The sequence below is a fragment of the Juglans microcarpa x Juglans regia genome, chromosome 5S (assembly GCF_004785595.1).
Source record: "Juglans microcarpa x Juglans regia isolate MS1-56 chromosome 5S, Jm3101_v1.0, whole genome shotgun sequence".
NCBI classification, from domain to species: Eukaryota; Viridiplantae; Streptophyta; class Magnoliopsida; order Fagales; family Juglandaceae; genus Juglans; species Juglans microcarpa x Juglans regia.
The window spans coordinates 31,652,164-31,665,884 of record NC_054603.1 but is presented as its reverse complement, the minus strand read 5'-3'; the positions used below and the strand labels follow the sequence as shown (position 1 = coordinate 31,665,884).

At 38.9% G+C, this 13,721-nt stretch overlaps 1 protein-coding gene across 2 annotated transcripts; it reads right to left on the bottom strand.

The window, feature by feature from the left end:
- Nucleotides 1-1,360: 1,360 nt before the first annotated feature.
- Nucleotides 1,361-7,660, bottom strand: LOC121268044. Of its 2 annotated transcripts, none has more exons than XM_041172151.1 (4): nt 7,092-7,660; nt 6,679-6,964; nt 2,540-2,658; nt 1,361-2,002 (listed from the first exon to the last, which is right to left on the bottom strand). In XM_041172151.1, the coding sequence occupies exons 1-4, from the start codon at nt 7,224-7,226 to the stop codon at nt 1,553-1,555; spliced, it is 990 nt and encodes a 329-aa protein (XP_041028085.1). In that variant the 5' UTR covers nt 7,227-7,660; the 3' UTR covers nt 1,361-1,552. The 2 variants fall into 2 exon arrangements, with proteins under 2 accessions (XP_041028085.1, XP_041028086.1); XM_041172152.1 differs by having other exon boundaries at nt 2,540-2,655.
- Nucleotides 7,661-13,721: the final 6,061 nt, after the last annotated feature.

Below are 13,721 nucleotides of genomic sequence, written 5' to 3'. Positions count from 1 at the left end.
TGTGCATTGCATGATATATCATGTCATGCGGCTGAAACAAAAAAGCACTATCGTCATTTATCTCTGCTTTAATTTATTTATTAAACTAAGCATCCGCAATTCTCTTGCTTTCTACGTATCTCCTGCACCCTCAGGCAAGACAGCGTCAGAGGATTTGTTGCAGAGTTATGATGGCATCATGCTCATTTCTCACGTATCCACTACCCATTTTGATGCTAATTATATATGTATCTTGCAAAGAAAAATGCATGGTTTGAAGTAAGATCATACTGGGTTTCGGCAGGATTAACAATAATAATAATAATTAATGCTTAGATGTGAAGCTTTATCAATATATAAACAGTATTGGAACCCGAGGAAAAGGACACTAATGAAGTGGGTTTGGACATCATTAAAGAACATCACATGGGGGTCCTCAGAAGCACTCATAAGCTTTTTGAATGGTAAATTTATATCATCTAGTGCTCTGCTGGACAATTATGCCATTGCCATGCTCAATGCCCCTCCTTCCCTCAACTTTTCATGTTCTTGATTGATCATGTCTGGTCTGGTCTGGTGGAAAGTAAAAGAAAACACTAATGGCTTAGAATAGAATGCTTGGTGTGGTGTTGGTTGGATTTAAAGTCGCCTTATATAAAACAATTTTGAACAGGTTTTAAATAAATATGTAAAATACTTTAATCACAAAATGATTACATACAAATAAAACTATAAATTGATATAGTTTGATGTACTACGACATATTGTAAAGTTATTTTTATTATAAAATAGATCTAACGGATTTTATGAAGCCACGTCAATTTGTGAGTTTATTTTGTGTAATCTTTTTGTGTCTGTACCACTTCTCTTTAAATATATCGAGTTTCAAGAGAGTCAAACAGGTAGAAAGTTCTAAAATGATTGAATGTCGATATAAGGTTAAGAAAAAAAGGAAAAATGTATTTATGAACGTTGCAAATATATACATACATAAATTTATATGTTGAAAGCTAAATTGGTTAAAAAGAAAAAAAGAGGCTGAAGTAATGGCTCCAAAATGATGAAAGAACAGACATTGATCTAACATCAACCACGGTTCATAACATTTACTATGGATGGAAGAATACATATTTAAGGGTTCAATAAAGGGCCTTTTTTTCCTTTTAATGAATATTTGATCCAATCTGTTACGTACATTGTCAGAGACTCAAGACTGAAGTTGGTAGTGCGTCCTCTTTTTCCCCTACTTTTTATTTATTGCTATTATTTTAGATTATCTTGGGAGGATGCATATATATAGAATAGAAATAGAATTCCATCTCAAAGTCTTACAAGACAGTTGAAAATGAGATCAAGTACTATGTAATCAAGATAAGAAAAATACTATAAATCATCACTATATAGATGAAGTTAAAGAGTACTGTACAGATGATGAGTTATGAAAAGCAGGAACGTATAAGAAAGTTTTATATTTGTTGTACATTTGAGTTTTTTTGACATCTTGTTCATCCTCTGCTACCTTGCCTACCTTAAGCAAAAAAAAATTCTTCTGGCCCATTTGGCCGTCAACTAACTAATCATTCCAGTCATCTTCCCATCCATCTCTATTTGAAGATCTAGAAGTAAGGCCATTCGCAGAAATGCTTCCTGCATGACGTTCTCCTGGTGACCTCACTGCATTATCTTCATCCCAGTCATCATCCCAACCCTGATCCCAACCTTCTGCTGTTTCCACATTGATAGCTGACACAGACTCTGGTAAACCCATTTCAAGCTCTTGATATGGGACTCCACCATGGTGTCTCCTCTTCCTAAGTTTAAAGCAAGCCCACGTCCCTCCAAAGACTAGCACAGTAAGAATCAACAAGTATGCACCATTTACTGGTGTCAACAGTTTATCAAAAGAAGGAAAACGCATGTAAACGTTTGCTTCTACAAGAGGGCGCACGTCAAGCTCGCAGTCACCATTTCCAGCATTTAATAAGAGTTTGTAGCTTTTGCCATTAGTTAGAGAGATAGTGATCTACAAAACAAACAAGCAAAAAGTACGGGTTTTTTTAGTCAACCATGAAAAGAACTCGAGTCTAATCCATTAAAAACATTTGATCAAATGACAGCAAGATCTAGAACCCAATAACAAGCGTTTGCTCATCTGGCCAAATGAGAGCACTATCTTCCATTGCAGACTTCAGTCAAAAACTACTGGAAAATAACTATTTCCCTATTCATCTTAACTTTTCCACCTCCTTTCCCCAAATCTTAGGCAATAAATTGAGGTAAAACCTTGAAAGATGGAACGTATTTCTGGTAGGCATACATTAGTTACGCAGACACATAAATTCATCAAACAAATAGGTTTATTTAAGATTATTCAGCGAAAAAGATAGAAGAGAAGAAAATATTCCCAATTGATGCAGCTTACAACCCAATATGGCCTTCAAATTGAAATCTTACGCACAAAGAAAGAGTTGTCATTACGTTCTGTGAAGATCGGAGGAAATAACAACATAATCAGGGTAATCAAAAAGAGAACAAGAGATTGGCAGAGAAGGATCCATACGTTTTTAGTTTGATGTTTGGGTATTTCCAGATTCTTACTAATGCTTTCCCCAGAAAGATTCACTTTCAAAGTACTCTCCCCTTTGTTTTGGACTAGAACAACTACTTCTTTGGACCCTGCTACACGTTAAAGGGAGAAAATTAAATTAGTTTTCATCTCTTCAACAAATATGCGGGAGATAGAATTGTGTCGAGCAACATACAGCTCCGAATTTACAATGCCAATAAACATAATGCAAAAAAAGACGTTTTGATAGGTAAATAAGCAGCATACAAAACTGAGCAGTAGGTTTCTTTAACTGGGCGTAGCTGAATAAATTGCTTTTTTTAAGTAATCTAAGATTTTATTAAAAAATGCAAAAGGCATAGCCTAATTACACAAGAAGTATACAAGAGAAACATCTAACTAGAAATAGAAAAAGAAACAAGAAAATCATGAGAACTCATCCCCTTAGAATCTATAAAGGCTGCCCAAAAGAACAAGGTATTGAAAAAGAGAGTTGTGTTGACAGGGTAAGACAATGGTGGCCATCCCACTAGTTTCAAGGAACAAGTTTTATCTTGTCCTGTAAACTAAAGGCTTTGAAGGATAGTATAAGGACTTGGAATGATAAACTCTTTGGTGTGGACCATCAGAAGAAGTCTCTCTTGGAGGAGTTACAAGGTTTGGATGGTGTGAAAGACAGTAGAGCATTATCTGAAGTAGAGAAACTAAGAAAAAACCAAGTGATCATTGATCAAGAAAGAGTCACTTTAACAGAGGAGCTGTTGTTTTAACACTTCCTTTGCCTTTAATTTTTTTAATCTTCTGATCCCCCCTCTTTTCCTCCTATGTTTAATTTGTTGCAAAGCACAAGCAGTGGATATTTTTTTTTCTTTTTTTTGTTCTCTCTAATCAAGCAGTGGAAGTTAATGGATGTGAAAAAAATCCATTTCTTACAAAAGATATTATGGCGTGATGAGTTGTCCTATTTGAAAACACGTAGAGCATATCTGTCAGAAAATGGCTTTCCAGAAGATATTGGAAAAATGGCACTTTTAAACACTCCAAATGACCCATAAAAGGGGAAGAAACTCAAAATGATGCAGAGGCTATGATCAACAAGTCACTGGAAATGAAAACACCCAAAATATAGGCATGAAGATTTTCCTCAAGTAATTTCACAGAGATAAGCCATGCATAATGCTATATGTGTGACCATCATGTCTTCTGCCCGTTAAGTGACAAACACGTGATACCAACCTGTTAGCAATAACAGGTTGACTACGGCTGCCTAAATTTTATTATCTAGTGAGCCAAAGCTTAGTAAGAGAGTGTGGTTTTGAAGCTTTAAAAGGGCGGAAGAAAAAATGTATGGTTTCTCATTCAAAACCAGATAAGCCTCAATTTTGACAGCAGTTAATGGTGCATGATTTTATGTCAGTTTAAAAAGTACATTTGAGGCTTTCTCAATTCATTGAATGGTAAAGGTTTGGATAGATATGCATTTTAATGTTTATTGATACTCTCACATACAAAAAAAAAACTGATGCAATAGCTACTTATAACACCTACACAGACAAACAATAAAGTAATACCCTTCCCTTTTTTATAAATAAGTAAAGCTATATTGGGGAAAAAAAAGATGTAATCTGTGTGTATGGATACAATACAGGATGTGCACCTAATCGAGATAGGGAAGAGCAGTAAAAATCAAGATAATTAGAAACAGAAAAACAAGATTGGGCAGATTAGGCCTGTGCAAAAAATGAGTGACCCGGCCCGTCCGTGAGCACCGACCCGACCCGAACAGAAAAATACGGGTTTAACTCTTGATCGGGTTCGACCCATACAACCCGCTTACAAAATCTGCAGATGAAACCCTAGCCCCCCTCCCAAAATCGGTTTTAACCCTTCTCTAAGTACCGAAAATTACTTCAGGATATTGAAAGCTGCCGTCGAAGGTATAGTCTCGAGGTATTCCTTGGTTTTGTAGCGGCTGTGGAACGCGTGGGTGAAGTTGAGGGAGGAAGACTAGTTACGACAGGACTAGCGGTGAGGTGGAGGACTTCGTCGATGGAGACCAGGTTGTTGAGCTCAGTGAGTTGGAAGTGTGACTGTGAGAGAACCAAGACCATGGCGATTTGAGATTTCAGAGTTCATCTTCCCATTTTATCAAACACTTCACAAGCTTTTCACTCTTCTCACGCAGCGCACCATTTTCTCTTTAATTCATTTTCCTGATTACATCCATTTCACAATAGTACATCCATTTCTATTTCCTCAATCATTCTATTTTACATTTTTACTTCACTTTACATTGAGAACCATAACGGCGGGGTAGAGATCCAGAGGCAACCGAAGCGAGTCGGCGACTTGCTAGCAGTAGTGGGAACAAGGACCTTGGGTTTACAATCCGTGAGTGAGAAGTGAAATTGAGAGCACCAACTGCGGGAGTATGGCTTGAAGGAAGAGGAGGGTTGAAGACGAGGGGAAAAAAAATACACGGGTTGAATATGCAGGTTGGGTCGATTCTGCCCAACCAATCAAGAAGTGCGGGTCGGGTCGGGCCCAAATGTTGAACGGGTTGCAGCCCTAGGGCAGATCCTTGGTTTTTGTGGCCATCTTCTCACAATCCTCAAAAGTCCAGTCATTTCTTTCCTTCTAAATATACCACATAACACAAGATGGGATTAGCTTCCATAAAGTAGCCATCTCAGAACTATAAAAAATGCATCTCCAACATGCCAAGGGGTCTACTGCTATAATACAGGATACGACAATCAAGCCCAAATAACCCAAAAATAATGTTCCATGACACACTGGCTACTTCACATTGAAGCAAATGATGGTTAATAGTCTCCCCATTCCTTACATGTACAACACCAATCCACCATATAATGTGCCTCTTTTTCAAAATTATCAAACGAAAGATGAATAAAACTTCTTGATTACCTATCAAAAAAAGATATCAAAAGAAAGGATCTTCCTTACCAAACAAAGAATGTCACTCTCAACGTAGCATCTTTTTTAATAAGTCAGAAGATCTTTATTACTAAGCACAATGGTGCAACCAGGTACACAGGTAGTATACAACAGATATACCTAACAGGGCCTCATTCCTCCAATTTGCTTCCAAGGGAAAGATGATATGCTCTGAGGAGATGATGCTAACATCAAACTTCCCTTGCTTGTAGACTGATTCCAACAAAGCCTATCCACCCGTTCCCTTCACAATCATGTGGAGTACAAGGCATCTTAAAAAGAAGTAATAATCACCACATCCTAATCATGTACCTCTCAAATAAACTCAACATCCCATTGGTAAGTACCGTTGGACAAGATTAAATGATCCGCCACTGAAGCTGCCTTAAGCTGAGCTACACTAAAAAATTCCAGAAAAACCAACTTTCGAGCCTTGTCCCACACCGCGCATCAGACCAGAACCCTATCTTAGAATCATCCCCCCACCTAGTGAGGCAAGAAAACTCCTCCAACCCCTCTGAATGATTTTCTAGAGACCGATACCATATGAACTATTACTTGCAAAGAAAACCATCCACACCACTTACACCCATATTTCACATCCAACACCATTTTCTAGTAACCCTTAGGTTTTGAAGTATAATGCCATAACCACTTTCACAACAAAGCATGATCAGAGTAACATGTTTCTGTAAAAACTATAGCCTCGAAGGATACAATGAGGCCCAAAATTGAATTTAAACCATATTTACAGATTTCTTTGGTTTTAAACTTACTTTTTTCTTGATTCTCTTGTATCCTACGTCAATCTCTATGATGGGAAAACCCACGAAAAGGAAGACAACCTTATAACAGGTTCCAGCTCGATATACTTTGGATTAGAGAATTGCTGAGTTGAGTTATACAATTTGAATCAAAGCCTCCTCTGCTATGATAAAAATATTTAGTCAAGAAGGCATTACTTCAGTACCTAACGTATGGTTAACTTTTAACCATGAATGTTTGTTGAACATCATAGTATTCATAATAAATATAAAAGCAAGTTTATATTTGTATCTTGTGCAATGCCATGAGATCGAAGGATGCATTTATTATTCCAAGCAGACAGAACGTAATCAAAATTCAGAAGAAACACAATTGACTATATTAAATATAACGAAGAGCTATGGATTTACCACTTTGACTGCTTTGGATGCAGGCAGTCATATCCCGGTTGCATCTCTTAGCGACCGACCCATCACAATTATCAGTGCTCTCTGTTTGCGAAGGATCGGTCTTCTCCTCATCTTTCTTGTTTTGATCTGTTCCATTGTTCTTCCCCTTGTTATTGTCACTACTAGTATTATTGCTACTACTCAAATCCTTGGAAAGACCCTTGGGATCCACCTGGGTTGACTTGTCGGGTACCAGAGGCTTCGGTCCTTTATTCTCTGACCCATCGGTTTGCCTAGTACCCCATTTCTTGTCACTAGGAAAAGGAACCGGCGACGGAGAACTCTTTAAAAGAGAAACCGTTTCTCAACTATTATCGTGAGTTTGTAACCCCAAAAACAAAGCAAATAGAAAGAGATGAAGAGAATTTGCTCACTTGAATGATTGTGGCGTTAGCATCTTTAGGCGCGGCACCCACCAGCTTTCTGAAACTCGAGAGCAAGGAAGCATCGGAAACATCGACAACGATCAGAAGGAAGAAAAAAGTTGAAAGAAACGCATTTTTTCCCATTTACAACACAATTTCGACCAGCTTTCCCGGATCAGGAAAGAGCACTTCGGTTCGAGCAAAGCAAATCACTTCACCCGACAATAACAATAAAGGAAAGGGAAAAAGATTTACGTTTCAGAAAATAAACATAGAGATAACTATCTAAAAGCTCAGGGTTCTGTTGACACTCGGTGTTGATGTCGTGTTTCGCTCTCCGAACAACTCCAAGCAAGAATGGAAGAGATGGGAACTCGGGGTGGTGAGGGTCACTTTCAATGTTTAAGTCGGTGCAAATATTGAGGATTAAATTCTGAGGAAGGAGATAGGAGGTAAAGAAAAAGAAAAACTCTATGGTTGCTGATCCCACACCAGGTGTGCGGTTTTTTTTCTTATTTCTTATTTCTTTTCTTCACTTTAACAAAACTTGAGAGAGAGATCAGAGAAATTTGGAGAGAGAGGGGCCGAGGAGAGAGAGATTGAGGAGAGAGAGGCCGATGAGGGAGAGAGAGATTGAGAGAAGAGAGAGGTTGAAGCTGATGGCGATGGATCTGACATAAAGTTTAAAAATATAAAAAAGTGTAAGATATGCTGTAAAACAATGACTGATTTATAGTAGGACTCAAAGAAAAATAATGTTAAGAGAACTCGCCCCAAATGAGAGAGTGTATATATATACCTGGTTGTGGTGGTCCTTAGCAACTGTCAATGGTAGTGTGTTGGTGCATTGAGTGAGGCCTTGGTGGTGGGCGATCTGCTGCCAAGCCAATCATGGTCATGCTACCTTGTACCAGGATTGTATCGTCTTCCTACCTTCTGCCATCTGACAAGCCAGCCATGCTGGATCGTGGCCATTCTGACTGAACTGGGTCCATGTCGTGGCATGTTCACCCTGCCAGTCAATAAATGCAGCGTGCTCCTGTCTTTGCATGCCCACTTTCTCTGTCTGACTAGCCGTTGGTAGCTTGGGTTCGTGGCCATCCCTGGCCTTGCATACACAGCTTGTTAGCCAGTAGAGGTGTCAAGCTTTCTGACTTGGAAGGCTCACGCTTTGCACGTGCATCATCGTCGTTACTCCTTGGGCCTTTTGGGCCCGACCCTCTTATCCTGTTTCCTATCATTGGGCTACCTCTGGGCTCATCCGTTCCCGTGGGCTAGGCCCTTGCGTCTCATCCCGTAGCAGGAGGAAAAACCCTCCTCACATTGGGAATAATATATATGAAACAAAAAGATGATTTACATTTCAAAAAATAGACAGAGATAACGATCAAAGTTGCCTGGGCTTCTGCGACATCAGAGGGCTCCGAGACCTTTTCTACCCCTCCTCCCAAAAGAAAACAAATGTGTTTGATATTGGGCCACTATTTTAAGTCATTAGTCAGGAACTCACGACACTGAGGCCCAAGGGGTGTAAGTTTCTCAATCTAGATCGGAAAACTTAACTGATAAGTATATTGTCAGTTTCGATCTATAAGTATATTGTCTGGTAAAAAAAAAATCAATTTTTAGTCCGAGACTCTCGGGGTGTGGTTTTTTTTACTGGACCAGATTGACCAAGTGTATATATAATTTTTTAAAATATTATATATATATATATTATTTTATATAGTAGTTGTATAAGTTAATTATATAAATTTCATCTAACCTATCACGATTGACCTTATGTATTTAGAGTTTGGATGATATTGCATTTTTCAATTTAATTTTCTCTGTTTTTTGTTTTTGACTTTATTATGATGAATGCTAATTCTCATGGATGGAAATGAATAATTTTGATAAGTTCTCAACTTTTTAAGGCTATTTTTAAGTACAAAATGTGCAAATAAAATTAAATAGTTGATATTAAAAAATATAAAAATTGTGGACTTTTTGTACATTTAGGCTGGCAATACACATTAGAAATGATTTTGGACTTTTTGTATGTTTGGCCCATTTTACACTGGCCCAGACCAAATGGATTAACCGGACCTATAGATAATGGTCCGGTCCAGTCCGCTCTATAAGAATAATCGATTGAACCTTGGTCCTGAAAAAGGGTGGACCTAATTTTCAGTCTAGTCTAAAATCCCCCAATAGGCTAACCAGACCGAACCAATTATACACCTACCCAAAATAGGTCCATTGAAGGTTCACATTGTCCCTACAATTAGGGCCCCACCCGACCCCTCCCTAAAATTCAGACCGCCAGCCTGGCCTAACGAGCGGGCAGATATTTCATTCTATCATCCAACCTTCGCAATCCAAAATAAAAATACATATTTAAACAATAAAACATAGATTTGAAAATAAATGCACAAATCCAAAAAAAAAAAAAATACGTGGTTTCACAGAAGAAAAACATATTTGCATAAACTGGTCGCGGATCGAAGAAGGAAAAGAAGAAGCAGAATGGGTACCCCAGTCGCAGGCAGATGAAAACTAGAGTTGGTGGGTACCTCACCTGCAACCTGCCTGCTTAAGCAAAAAATTTTAAACTACCTTCCCATCCTAGGGCCCTCCACCCTTCTCTACACTAATCCAAAAAAATTAGAGAAGTACAAACAAAGAGAATTATAAAAATCTATATTACAACTTAATGTAGTTTGACGCCGGATATCATATTTAAACAATGGTTTGTTTGGATCTTAGAATATTTTATAATTCTGTGAATAATAATAAAATAGTTTGAAAATAGTAGTGAAGATTAATGGTTTGAATTAAAATATTTTATTAGACTTTGAGAAATGAGAGAAAAAGTTGAATATATTATAACGGTAAAAAATTATTTGAATATATTTTTTATTTTGAAATTTGAAAAACTTGTATTGTTTTTTGTGTTTTGTTTCTAAATTTAAAAAAATTATATTGATATTTGTGTTTGGATAATAATTAGGTAAAGATTAGATAAAAAAAAAATTGAAAAATTGAAATTGAAAAGTGTTTTATGTTTTAGTGATGTTTGGAAAAAAAATTATGAAAAATTTTGAATTTTTTTGAGAATATCTCGTTACCCAACAAGGCCTTAGTATATCATGTTTATCTTAAAAGATACTTATTTTTTTAGATCAAGCATTATTGTAACACCCAGGCCCAATCTTGGCCAGGCCTATAGAGAAAAGCCAGTAGCTTGAGAAAAACGGCACGGTTTATTTTTATTTAGTTCCTTGTGAGTTACCAGAATTTTCTCACCCTTGACAGTTTCCTCAGTGTGAGGGGGTAAATATCTAAGCCCAATCCACCAGGCCACTACTAGGGGACAAGAGGGGAAGCGGGGAGGCAAGGGAGAAATGGGTGTTAGAGGGCAAGAAATGGTTGTCAGAAAGTAAGGAAGGCAGTGTCAGGAGAAAGTGAGAAAGTGATAGATGCTCAGACATGCAAAGTAGACCATGCCTCACTACTATAGGGGGCACGCAGAAAGAGATATCGGATAAAAGGGGGGTTCTTCTTCAACTTCTTCTTTAACCTCTCGAAAGGGAGCTCCACCGAAGGAATCTTCTCCAGCAAATGTACTGAAGATCTCCATTGTATAGTGAGAAATGAGAGGATATGAGAGACTGTATTGAGATATTGTAATGAATTTCTCCTCCTCAAATGCCTACGGACATAGGCATAATGTAGGCATGATGCCAAACCACGCAAATCTGTGTGTTTATCTCTCTTTACTTTCTCTGCACTTATTTTCTTTTCACTATCATGGATATACGCACCGACACCGTACAACTGTACCAGACCATTGCCGGGCGCACCAGACCACATCGATTGAGGCCCGAATCGTCATAACTGGCCGGGAATGATTCTTTCTTCTCTTCCAGCCTATTGTACGATTTTTCATGCATCAGCAATGGTGCCGTCTATGGAATTTGATTCACTTTCTAAGCCAGAGGTGGGAAAAGGAAAATTTTTCGATGCGCTGAATAATCTCCGAGTGAACAAAGGAAGCTTCCTCCAAATAAATACTCTCAGCTTTCCCACTCTTATTTTTATTAATGATGCCATTGCAAAAATCCAGTGAGTAAACTCTTCCTCGCCCATGTAGTTTGATAATACTGTACATTTAGAGTACTAGTAGTGGACTCAATAAAGTTTGGCCAAAACTTAACTAAGAAACTCACTTTTACAAATTTAGCTAGCCACTTTTCAACAACACCAAATAACAGACTCAACAAATCTATCACTATTTTATTAAAATATTAATTTTGACATTTTCATTACTTTTAATTCTAATTGTAATTTGAATATTTATTCATTATTAAAAAAATTACACTTTAATTTTTTAACGTTCATATTATTTCAACGGATAAAATTTTTTAATAGTCTATTTTTTACAATGATCATATTTTTCAACTGCTAAGAAAACGAAACTACGAACACGCAAATATTCAAAGAATTTCAAGAATTTGCAAGTTACGGCAAAGATAGATAATCTCTCCTTAAAATATTGATATTAAGGAAAGTGATTTATCTGCATTAAATATAACCATTTCAAGGACAACCGAGTGGGACACGCTTTTGCTTTCAAGAAGAAATGAAATTGTACAGTGGAACATGCGAAATGAAAGCACGTGGGAGATGAAATTTTTTATGCCTAAATAATATTTTGGCTAGCAGTTGGAGCTCAATAGATTTCGCCAATGAAATTGATGAAAGCTAAAAATACTGTCGTTTTGTTGAGTCCATTACAACTCATTTTTATGCAATTTAGTTAAACTTTGGCCAAATTTTAACTTTGTTGAGTTTACTACTAGTGCTCTTAAGTGCCTGCACTCTCCACGATACAACGGTCGAACACAAGTCCCTAAACTTGTTAATCTTGCGCCACCAAAGCTGAGTCCCTAGACTCGCTGCGATACAACGGTTGAACACAAGTCCCTAGGCTTGCCGACCTTCATGCCACAAAGCCGAGTTCATAGACTCGTCACAGTGCATTGGTCGGGCTAGAGCCCTAGCGCTCACCCACACAACCAATCGGACACAAGTCCCTAGACTTGCCAACCTTCGTGCCGCCAAGTCGAGTCCCTAAACTTGTCACGATACATTGGTCGGGCTAAAGCCACAACGCTCACCCACACGACCATTCGGACACAAGTCTCTAGACTTGCCGACCTTCGCCCTGCTACGAGTCCCTAGACTCACGCCGAGTGTTACACTCAAGCCACAACCACTTTGCCTAGGTTACTTCATACAAACTCCGACACTAACAGTAAATTGAAATTGGGAACATTGGGCGAACATACACTTTCCAATAACGACAAGCATACATACAGATGCACCACTGGACTACATGCATTACACAGTCGAGTACACTTTCCACCACAGTTGAGCTGTTAAGAGCCTTGGTCTAGCCCTTAAGCATGAGCCTTCCTCTCCTTAGATCCGAAAGATGAAGCCTCCTAGACCGATAAAGGGAAACACAAGATCTCTTCCCATAAGCCTAGATCCGACAATATGAGGTTAAATATTGGTGTTTGAGTTGAATGAGGGTTCGGGTAGGTGTTTGGAATGGAAGCAAGAAAATAATATAAAATTGAGTCATTCTTATTCACGGATTGCAAAGAGCCACTCTCTACAAGGGATTCACGAATTGCACCCTAATAGCCCCCAAGTGTAGAGCAAATCAACTTAGCACCGAAAATCTAAAGAACTAAACAAGCCTAGCCAAGATTTCTAAAAGCCATAGAATGAATGAAAATTAGGCCACAAGGCCTTTATTTATAGGGCTTTCTAGCAAAGTCCCTACACAAATGAAATGCTAAAAACTAGAAAAATAAAGTCTATAACATAAGAGATAAAGTCTAAAAGCTAGGGGATAAAGCCTAAAATGTAGGGATAGGCTTATCCCCTCTTGGTGGCCGGCCACATAGTGCCCTCATGGTGTCTTGGTTCGTCTTGACTTCATCTTGGACTCTTCCTTTATCTTTTTCTCTCTTAGAGTCAATCTTGGACCCTACCTTATCTTGTGTAATCACTTGAGAGTCCTGCTTGATCTTGTCTCTATCCTCTCCAACAACCTTATCTTCTAGAAGCCTTGAGTCCCCCTCTTTCATATCTCCTTGGTGGCTATGGGTTGGGCTTGCTTGGTCATGGGTTGGCCATGGCCTTGGCATGGCTTGCCATGACATGTTGTAGGCTGGCCCGTGGCTAGTCTCTGGTTGGCCCTCAGGGGCTGCTGATGGGTAGACCATGTGTGGTCGTGACCTATCCTTGGCTGGTCCTTGGTGCTACTGAGCTATGGGCCATGGCCTGTCTATGGCTCACCCATGGCCTGTTGTGGCATGGTCATGGGCGTGTCCTGTTGGCCGCAGGGCAAGGGCCATGGCATGACCAAGGTCGGGTCATGGCCTGCGTGTGGCACGGGCCATGGTGCAGTTGAGGTTGGGCCACAACCTGTCATGGGTCGTGGTGCAGCCAAGGCTGGGCCACGACTTGTCATGGGTTCAAGGTGCCATGGCTCGGTCATAGTCGAGGCAAACCTCAGCCTTGGCTAAGCCACAAAGTCCTTCTAAGACCTGCCACGTCCCTACCAAGTCTGTAGACACAGTT

Bases quoted from the DNA above. Each gene is read 5' to 3' on its own strand.
- LOC121268044 (XM_041172151.1), bottom strand. From the start codon at position 7,226: ATGGGAAAAAATGCGTTTCTTTCAACTTTTTTCTTCCTTCTGATCGTT. The intron at 6,965-7,091 runs GTGAGCAAATTC...CCTAGTGACAAG, and splicing joins CTAACGCCACAATCATTCAA to AAATGGGGTACTAGGCAAAC. The intron at 2,003-2,539 runs GTATGGATCCTT...TTTGTTTTGTAG, and splicing joins CCAAACATCAAACTAAAAAC to ATCACTATCTCTCTAACTAA.